The sequence below is a fragment of the Zerene cesonia genome, unplaced genomic scaffold (genome assembly GCF_012273895.1).
Source record: "Zerene cesonia ecotype Mississippi unplaced genomic scaffold, Zerene_cesonia_1.1 Zces_u013, whole genome shotgun sequence".
Lineage (NCBI taxonomy): Eukaryota > Metazoa > Arthropoda > Insecta > Lepidoptera > Pieridae > Zerene > Zerene cesonia.
The window spans coordinates 21,761-32,364 of NW_024045143.1; the positions used below are offsets into that span (position 1 = coordinate 21,761).

At 39.6% G+C, this 10,604-nt stretch overlaps 1 protein-coding gene across 8 annotated transcripts in view; it reads right to left on the bottom strand.

Annotated features, from left to right (window-relative positions):
* Positions 1-10,604, bottom strand: part of LOC119839375 (collagen alpha chain CG42342-like) — a 289,736-nt gene that overhangs the window by 21,754 nt on the left and 257,378 nt on the right. For 4 of the 8 annotated variants that reach the window (XM_038365643.1, XM_038365641.1, XM_038365640.1 and 1 more), the window contains 11 exons: positions 10,135-10,203; positions 9,004-9,183; positions 8,012-8,117; positions 6,405-6,493; positions 5,321-5,455; positions 5,151-5,177; positions 4,717-4,764; positions 4,167-4,271; positions 4,027-4,071; positions 3,326-3,397; positions 47-181 (listed from right to left, as the gene is read on the bottom strand). In XM_038365643.1, the coding sequence (XP_038221571.1) occupies positions 47-181; positions 3,326-3,397; positions 4,027-4,071; positions 4,167-4,271; positions 4,717-4,764; positions 5,151-5,177; positions 5,321-5,455; positions 6,405-6,493; positions 8,012-8,117; positions 9,004-9,183; positions 10,135-10,203 (1,011 nt within the window). Of the gene's footprint in view, positions 1-46; positions 182-418; positions 455-533; positions 561-791; positions 846-925; positions 953-3,325; positions 3,398-4,026; positions 4,072-4,166; positions 4,272-4,716; positions 4,765-5,150; positions 5,178-5,320; positions 5,456-6,404; positions 6,494-7,457; positions 7,620-8,011; positions 8,118-9,003; positions 9,184-9,716; positions 9,771-10,134; positions 10,204-10,604 lie in introns of all 8 variants that reach the window. The other 4 variants (XM_038365642.1, XM_038365638.1, XM_038365644.1 and 1 more) reach the window with 3 other exon arrangements.

Below are 10,604 nucleotides of genomic sequence, written 5' to 3' on the forward strand. Positions count from 1 at the left end.
TACGTGTCGACTCACAAGTCTAACGCAAGTGCCGCATAATGCGTACCTTGGAAGGTCTCCAGCCGCAGCCCGGCAGCGGAAGGCCGTCGGGCCCCAGCGGACAGGGCGCGTCGAGGCCGGGCACGCCCTGCTCGCCGCGGTCGCCCTTGTCGCCCTTGCGCCCGCGCTTGCCGCTCGGCCCCTGAGAATGCGAACGAGCCGCGTCATGCCACGTTTGACTTATGCACGATTTAGTCAGCTCTATTATCGACATTGGAGAGAACACGAGCCAGTCCAAAGAGAAACAGTGTCGGGAGTGCTTGTGTGTGTTAATGTTAGTGAGCATGCGATGTGTACCAGTGTCGCAGGAAGTTAGTAGTTTACCTTGTGCCGAAAGAAAAGAAAAGTCAAGAATAATACAAATGTTGAGAATACTCACTGGCTCTCCTTTGTAACCCTTTTCACCCTTTGGACCCTACATGGTCAAAATTAAATTGATTATTGAGTTTATATAATTAAATAAATTCGATCGATAAGTTTCTGTTACTACTAACCTCCGTCCCAGGTATTCCATCCGTTCCCTGAAATTAATAAATTATGATGAAGCTTAATATCCTTATTTGTATAATGGCCGGAATATATTAATTATCAATCAATTAAGTATATATACTGTATTGCAGCATCAACTTTTTACGGTGACAATTGTAAAACGATGTCTGGTTTTGACCCGATGGACAGCAGCTTTATAATGCCGAGATTATTTAAGCAATCCTGTGTGGAAGTTAAACCAAAATTGAATATCGAAAACGTACGGGCAATCCCGGGTCACCACGCTCGCCCTTGCTGCCTGGCTCTCCTTGTGCACCCTGTCGACAACCGTTTATACTTAAATCCGATTATGTACAATAATTTTATTGAAATATTGTCAATGAAACCTAATACTGACCTTCATACCATCCAGTCCAGGCGGACCCTGCGAAATACAGACAAATAAGCGTCGATTTTCTTGGTGCTTTGTATTGCTTGCGGCTGCCCACTATGCTCTACGTATTCACTTTAGCAATGTTAGCAGAACATTGATATCACTAGAATCCTATTTAAATGAACGTAATAAGGATCGAAGTGGAGCGATTTGGACTCAGAGTACGGTAGCATGCACATTGTGCTCGGCTATAGTGCCGCCATGCCAGGGACAGCGAGCGCTCGTCACATCTTGAAGTGAAGAGGAACGAGAAATAAGAAAGGTCGGAAGAAAAAGACAAATATGCACAGCATGCAATTGTTTATTTTCCTTGAAAATAATTTGTGAACAACAATATTTTATTCGCTCTCGTGGTTATGGTACAAATGACAACTTTCGATCTCATAAAAAACCTAAACTCTTAATTCTAGTACATACACTTACGCTAAACGAGACAAATAGACAAATAAAAGGGAAGTTCATCGGCGCGACTGAGACGAGTCACGGATGCTCAAGTTACAATTATACTTTCCTCTGGGCTTCCCGCGAGCCACACGCGAAGGGCTACGCGACGCCCACGAGATGCGGGACCGCAGTCGACAGTCACGACATTGTCCTTAACCTAGTCGAATCAATTTGTACATTCCTTACGTTAGTAATAGTTGAGTTTAAAAATACATTTATGATAAAGACGATACATTAGAAGAAATACATCAAGAGAGATAGGACACGAGTAAATAAGCACGATTTAACATTAACGTAGTAGGAGTGCGGACGGAGCGCGCGGGACACATTATGTACAGGGCGGGGGAGGGCGCTTTCTTGAGAACACTATTCTAGAAAAGTAATCACAAACACAACACATCGAGAGAAACGCTGTGATAGGAGTAGCAAATGATATGTAAGAGAGAGATCTGAAGAGCGCACCCTCGCTCCCTTCACAAGCAGAGAGCGCGCGCATACTGCACAACTGATCGGGGCCGGTATTGTGGTCGAATGTTTTATATGGTTTTCTTCTATACATTGTACTCTAATCAGATTGGAAAATCTACTGCCCTACTAATGAAACATTCGTTCAGTAATTTTGCGCGCACTCACTGATGACATTATTTACATATTTTTAATTTATGCTAAAATTCGAATATAACATTTATTTTAAAGAAGATACATTCACAATAATCTTACCATTAAATTAGGCGAGTCGATAAATAGTTATGCAGATGTGACTTAAAGATACAAGGTGACGTATAAGGTACTTATGGGGATAACAACACCAAGAATATCTTGACACTAGTACATCGTAATATATCACAATATTCACAATTCCCTCCGAGCCCTCGCCGGGCGTTAATGCGTAAAGCTTATAGTTATAGTATATATTCGGTCCAGCGAAAAACTTTTAACATTCCGCTTTATTGATTTTATTTTTAACATATTCCAAACATATTGAAATCAATTTTAGTTAATTTTAGTAGCGAGGAATAAGATACAACGACTACACCCCCGCCTGAAGAAGCGGCCGGACGTCGAGGGAAGGGTGGTTGTAACACTTAATTTATACAAAAACGTCCAGCGTAAAGCTTAACGTAAATTACAAAGTTTCGATGTTTCGTGTAAAAAATTATTATCTTTATACATAGTCAATAACACTTAGCACTAGACGGTAACATCTTACACTGGATCCAGGAGCTAGGTACAATTTTACAATTTACAGCAGTCGGTCCGGCGCCACTACGTGAAGGCGAAGTGCTGCGCCCAGCTGCCTTCCTGTCACACACACACCACCAGACTGTTAGTGCACACCACTACCGGCTCTACCTACCACCGTTCTGCGACCCATAAGTATTTTTGAAATTTTATAACAGATTTAAAACATTCTTTATTTATTTATTTGAATTTGAAACATTCGATAAGTGCAAAGTTTTGTGTGATGAGGTTCACCACCTTTCTATAGGTGTTCTGTCTTAACCTAATATTGTTTATTTCAATTAACTTAATTAAAAATAAAAATAAAAATTGTGTGTTCGATTAAAGATCATGAATATTGAGCCAATAAATCAGCTATAATCGCGTATCAAATTGCAGCAACACACCTAAATGACGAATAAAGCAGAACTTTTATTACTTTTTAAATTATAAAAGTGGGAGTCGCAAAACGGTATTTAACATGCCTATTATACAAGATACTACAGTTAGTGGATTAGTGTTATTATGTCAAAGGAATCTAAAAATCTACGTTTCATGAACGTGTTCCTTACTCCCTAGGTAGACGAGCCGGGTATCTAGTTGACCGCACGCTACTAGATACATGCATTCTGTTAAACTGAAATTTGTCTCAGTGTATGTACAGTGTAGGTGAGTGCAAAGTGCGAAATGAGAACTCACGCGAGGTCCAGAGTCGCCGGGCCGGCCGGGTTCACCGGGCTCTCCGGGCTCTCCGGGTAGCCCCACGGGCCCCTGGAATTATTACACCTTTGTGTTATGAATATTTTACACATAGATATGTATTTTTACCGAATCATAAAATAATTGACGCCTAATGTTATAATTTTTAACTCAGAAACTTATCAGTGAACACAGGGCGAACACAAAACGCTTAACTATTACTATTAGAATGAAATCAACTGGAAAAAGAAAAGATAACTAAAAAAAATTAAAGGGAGAAAATATAAGAAGAGATGGAGGGCGGGGTCTAGTGGCATTAAACGGGTGTTTTCGATTTCCGCCAAACTACAAGTCTTGTCGGAAAAAAGAGCAATGGCAAGGTTCTAGTTAACTAAAAGATCTACAACTTTTGTTGTTACATTTTTTTACAATGACATGTTATAATAATTTAATAATGTATAATATGTACATTAATAATGTGTGTGGATGCATGTGGGCTTACTATTTAAGCGTATTAGAGTATTGCCGTGGAATATTCACCTCAAATGCGGTGTCTGTTGGGATAAGACGCCGTTGCATATTTTGCATTATTTCTGATGAAACGCTGTTAACATCAACTAACCGTTGGCAAATCAGCTAACATTCGGTAGAGTTTGTGATTTTTTTATTGATAGAAGCAAGAATAACTAATGAATACCAACCGGTAAACCCATTGGACCAGGATCTCCTTTTTCACCTCGCTCCCCCTGGAAAACACAAAGATTTCATTTTATGGAAATTTAAATACAATTTCCTATCAATATATAATATTATAGCAATGAATGTCGATATAACGACTTACTGATTTTCCCCTAATGCCCGGATCTCCTTTGTCGCCTTTGATCCCGGGCGGGCCCGCCACTCCCGGCGGTCCCGCGGGCCCCGGCGCTCCAGGGGGACCCATCATCTGGAAAATTCGAGCACGTGTTTTATTTTGTATCATATTTTGTATAACAATTACCATTTTGCACAACGTTGTTAGCCCACCTGCAAAGTAAAGTATATTTTTAAATGGAAGCCTATGGTAATATATATTATTTTGAATTACTTGACGTGATATTAATAATAAATACATCGATAAGATATTGTATATATGCTCTTTAATGTCGAAATAAGTTCGAGTTATAAATGTTGGCGTGTCAAAATTCTAACAAAATTGTAATGTGTTTCATATTGTGGTGTGTAATTCGATTCTGTTTACTTTGGCAGTTAGCCCTGAGAAGATTAAGAAATCTGCCGGTTGCACACTACAGATACATATTAGCTTTTGCTCAGGAAAAATGGACATTATCCTGAATCACCACAGTTTTTTTATTAATATTCGATATATTAGAAAATTGAAAATGACTTACTATTTCATGTCCATACAGCTCATATCCAGTGCCATCTCCCTGCAAGTTCAACGGTGGGCATAAAGATTAACAGTTCCACTATGTACCACATATAAATATTACAAGGAAAACGGACTAAATGACGGATTGACGTATTCACGAATCCGGACGGCTCAAACTACCATGCTACTTTTGTGAGCAAGACCTACTTGGTTGGAAATGTATTTTTGAAATTGAATATTTAGAAAGTTAATACAGTTCACACGAATAACGTCGTGAGCAGAAAGTAATTCTGCTTCTAATTCTATAGTAAAGAGGCTCGGCAATAATGTATAAATTATATTATTAATTTACATACAAATGGTACCATATAATGGTTTACTTTATATTAAGACTGTTCTTAACCAGGAGTGATACAAACATAAATGGGTAGTAGTAAAAGAGTTGATAGTTACTTGTCTTCGTCTCAGCTTTCTGTACTTCTAGTGTCCAACCGAAGGGTACCGAAGCGAGCGCGCGCGCCGCAACCAGAACAAGAGAAAAATGGCAATGTTAACTGTGCTCACTGGCGTACATTACAATCAATATCATACTCTTCTACATTCAGCGAATACGTGGAACTTACCGAGTCTCCCTTGTCGCCTTTCTCACCCTTGAGGCCGGGGTAGCCGGGCGGGCCGGGCAGCCCGGGAGCTCCCAACATGCCCGGGGATCCCATATCTCCGTAGTCGCCTTTCTCGCCTTTTGGACCCATCTCACCCTGCAATTTTATGAAATAGTATAATTCATATTTATATACTGTTTTTAAAAATTATCCTTCTTCGATCAGTAATTAGACCCGGCCTGGGTAGGCGTATTGTGATATCACGCACTTTTATGCAGATTTTTTTATAATATTTAATTAACCCATAAATTCTATGATTCTTCATTTACTGTACAAGCCGTAAGATTGTGGAACTCACTACCAACAACGATTAAGCAAGCCCAATCTTTATATACATTTAAATCTCTTGTTAACGATTATTTTCTATCTCCATAATGTTGTTTTTGACTCTGTTCTATGTTATATTGCTTTTCACTCCTCTATTATTTATTTCTCTTTACTACATATTTATACTATCCTTGCTCCTATATGCATTAATTTCTTATCTATATATTTGTACACTTTCTTGTATGTATTTATACACTTTCTACCTTTGCAAAATTTATATTTCCTGTATCCAAAGGTTGCCTGGAAGAAATCGCTTCAAAGCGATAAGGCCGCCAAATTGTACAATAGATATTGTTTATTGGTTTTGTTAACTGTATGTGTATTGTACAATAAAGTGTAAATAAATAAATAACCCGTGGAATTCCTTGCCGATAACTATCAAAAAGCTCCACATTTTTTTTTTCAAATTAAAAAAAAGCTTGCACCTAACGAGCGTGTACGAGGACCTATCTTTCGGTACTTGTAGGTATATTGATCGAAACAGTGGGACTACGTTTCATATTGCCATTCTGTAATTGGTTCCTTCTGTGTTGTGCAAAAGTTTTGATTTACTTTTTTAATTTATTCAGAAATGTATACCTACCTACTTTTTATTATTCTATGCCAGTACTATGTTTGACAGCATAATTAAGCATTCCAATAAATCAGTACTGTTTACTTTTTCTACGTATCCATGTGATTTAATATCAAGTGCAATCAAGAACAGTTTAATACGTACGGGTTTCCCTGGCGGACCAGGCACCCCTGAGTCTCCGGGGCGACCGTCCAGCCCCGGGGGACCACGCGGCCCGGCAGCTCCCGCAGTTCCTGAATAAGCAATGACACGTAAGGGAACAGCTAAATATGAAATGAAGCTGCGATTCGATTATTGCTAAAATAAGGAGCGATTGCAGATTTTTGCTGATCTGACCGCGCTATATCCCTGATTCCACAAAATGTTAAAATCAGGAGATATGAATGATGACACTGAGGGTGACACTTCTATAACCCACTTGTTTCTAAAAATGTGTATTTACACGCTACAGTCGTATTATAGTTAAGTTACCTGTGTCAATAAGCCTGTGCAATGCTGGCCGAGAGCTGCTTTCGCGTGTCTCGTTACTTAAGCACCTGAAGCTAGTTAGTCCTCACTTGTACCACAACCAAACAATCTACGTGTGAACAGAACTGTTAACGGACTTAATTGTACAACGGTAACATCATGCAGCGTGCGAGGCATGCGAGGCATGCGAGGCATGCGAGGCATGCGAAGGATGCAATGAATAAAGAAACAGTAAGAAGGAATATGCGAAGATGACGACGATAAGAACAGCTTGGAGTCAGAATCAGCTGTTTCAGAGCTACACTGAGTGAAATAAGTTCAGAATATAATAATTAGTGGATAGTCTTCTCCCGTCTCGAAAGGCGAGCGTGCTGCGCGTGGGCAGAGTGGGCAGCGGATACATAAGTATATTGTTGTGTCTTCTGTTTTATTTAGTGTTGCCAATTATTATTTATTTTTATATAATAAGACAATAATACCAAAAATTTTGTACTTTAATAATTATAAACTACAGCATAGTTTTTGCTTCACTACAAGAATTATATTAGCAACACTTCTTGACTTTTGGCTCATCATACATGGTTAAGTTTTCTAAAGTGTTTTTATTTGAAAAAACCCAATTGTCATGTATTTACTACTTATATGTGAAGAGCATAATTGATAAAGTATATAAGCATTATATTCAATATTATCGACTACTATTCGTTAGAATCATCTTTAAACGGCGACCCATGTATGGTGAGCTGTTTTGGGTGTGCGTGTGGGTGTGCGTGTGAGTGTGTGTGGGAGTGATTGCGGTTACCCGCTTGCCGCGCTTGCCGCGTGCGCCGCGCTCGCCGGGCGGGCCGGGCGCGCCCGTCGCTCCCCGCTCGCCGCGCGCGCCCTCCGACCCTTCAACATACCCTACGGTTACACACTACTACGCACTACACCTGCTACGTACTAAGCTACTCCACACTAGTGTGCGCGACATGGACACATCATTTTTACAAAACTCCATTTGTCGACATTTGATTAAAAGCGGTGAAAACAAAAGGCGAGGCATGTGTCGATATCGTTCGCTATACTATTTACTTATAAAATCTATCTACTAAAGGAACAATTAATAAATATATGCCTTATTTCATAAAAATCCAATTAGTCTGTTAGCCCTCACGAAGCCTTGCTTTAATGCGAACAAAATTATAAAAGCATCCACAAATTTGAGCGTGAGTGATCGCTACAGCGTCGTGTAGTAAGCGAGGTCTGTCCCGGGGCGACATGCGGTGCTACAAGGGGGTTACCGGGCGGGCCGGGCGGGCCGGGCGGTCCTTCGATGATGCCGGTGGGGAACGCGTCGCCCTTCAGCGTCGTGGTGAAGCCTCGCTCGCCCTTGTCGCCCTTGTCTCCCTGAAACACGCCCCAGGCGACAACTTCAATTATACTTTAACTAATGTTAGATAAATCGTGTTGATTTATATTATTATTCGAAATAGGATGATACCGAAAATACTTTAATTATTAGTCCAATAAGTTGTTACATAATAATTCGTTAGTACATAAAAACAGTGCTTCAGTTCCAGTGGGTTTTCATTAAGTTGACAGGAATTACTTATAAGATAATTCAAATACTTATATAAAATTCCAGTGGCTCCCGAACTGAGCAAATAATTATTGTCTTGAAGCTGAATAGCATTTGTAACAGGGCAGGATTATTTTTCAGGATGTTATTTTGAAATATGCCATAATAATTTAGTTTTACCAACTCCTACAAAGTCCTGAAAGTAGAGAGCTTGTCATATTTCAATACTTAATTCCTTGTTCATAAACTTCATACAAAAAAAGCTTTTCGCCTTGGACTACACAATTTTTAACTTCCTGGAAAAGTTCGTGGATTTTCGAACACTTTTTTCCCATTCTTTTGTCGATTTACTGAAGTTTCACTTCTATCGTGTGTGAATCGCACACACACCTTTTTTTTAATAAATAGAATGATTCAGGAGGAAGGTTCATATGTATAATAACATCTATACAACTACTACGAATTTAACGCGTGCGAAGCCGCGGGCAAAAGCTAGTATATTATACAGAGGAAACTTTTGTATTTTTGTATGTTTATAACGTTTTCACGCAAGCATCACTGGACCGATTTCAAAAATACTCTCACTATTAGAAAGCTGCAACTTCACTGAGCGGCATAGGCTATATATGTATCACGGGCGAAGCCGGAGCGAACAGCTAGTCGTAAATAAAAATAAAGGAATATGTCAGTTTAATACTATATTTATGTATTTACCTTATGTCCTATAGGTCCAGGTGGTCCGACGGGTCCAATGGGGCCAGGCGGGCCGGCGGGGCCGATGGGACCGGCGGGGCCCACTGAGCCGGCGGGCCCGGGTCTCCCCTCAGCACCGGCCACGCCGTCCGCCCCGGAAGGGCCCGGGGGGCCCGGTGGACCTGGCTCACCAGGTTCTCCCTATATTATTACAAATATTATCATTTATGGAATTAAAAAATATATTTATATACTTCTAAGCTCTTGCTGCACGGTTATTAGCTCGGTTAGTAAGCTATTCATGGTAATTCCAAGTTAATATTTCTTAGAAATGAGTACATCAGATAAAAAAAGTTCAATTAAAAATAATGTAATATAACCTTTTCAAAAAGTACCAAAAAATAATGAATTAAGTGTCGAATAACTTTTGATTAGTAAAAGCTTTATCACATAAATAGCATGCACAATTTGTGTACTGATCTAATTATTTTACCCCAACCAATAATCGATAAATCGCATATACAATTCACAATAGTGACGTTTCAAAGATCACATCGGTTCGGGTTCACCGCAATCCCCATAAACAAAGCCAATAACTACAATGTATGTGTAAGAAAACTCAAACAACATGCAACGCCAATTATAGATGGGAAAGCAGTCAGTATTTGAATACTGCCATAATACCAGTAAGAGGTGCGTTTAAGTTAATATAGAAGTACACAGAAAGCTCTCACCTTCAGCTGAATGATAGACTGCGCGGAGATGTTGTGGCCGGCCGCCTGCAGGCCCTACAGGCACACGGGTAAGCATGCGTTATGCCACGGAACACACTTCGCGCATGCCACTTGGATACTCCATACTGATTACTGACTATTAGATTCTTTCGTGCCGTATTATCACGAGTAAATTTCAATTTCATGTCAGTTGCATCAGATAGAAAGTATTCATGTTGCATGTGAAATATAACAAAAAAAAAAAATAGATAAACGTCAACAGCACTAATAAACAATAATCTACTCAGTACTCTACTTACACCCACCGCAGAGTCGCCTACGAAAATACGGAAAGAAGCGCAAAATAATTTTAAAAGCAAACCGTGAATTGCCAATTGAACGAATACGTAAATAATGCAACAGTCGGGTGTGGAAATACCTTAACAGCTATGATTTCGGCGGTAGTGTAGGGACTCATCTTATAGTTGTCCACCGATCTTTTGACGCCCTGTAATCCGCTTATTTATCAGATTTTTGTCGATTTACACAATGTCCACAATGAAAATAGTGAAGTTTCAGGTGATTGTTGGAAAAAGGTTAGGGAATTGAACTGCCATCTCACGAATCTTACGAAACATCAATACAGATAAATGTCCTATTCTTTGCCATTATGACGAACTCGCATCTTCACTGGTACACGAAGGAGAGCATTACATTTCTTTCCAAATAAACTTTGACTGCCAGTATTGCAACTCAAAGAGAATTTATTTATTTATTTATAATACTTTATTGTACAAAACAGAAAAAATAGTTTATACAAAAATTTAATACGGCACAATGATATTTTGTACAAAAGGCGGCCTTATTGCTAGACAGCAATCTCTGCCAGGCAACCTGGTAGGAAAGGAA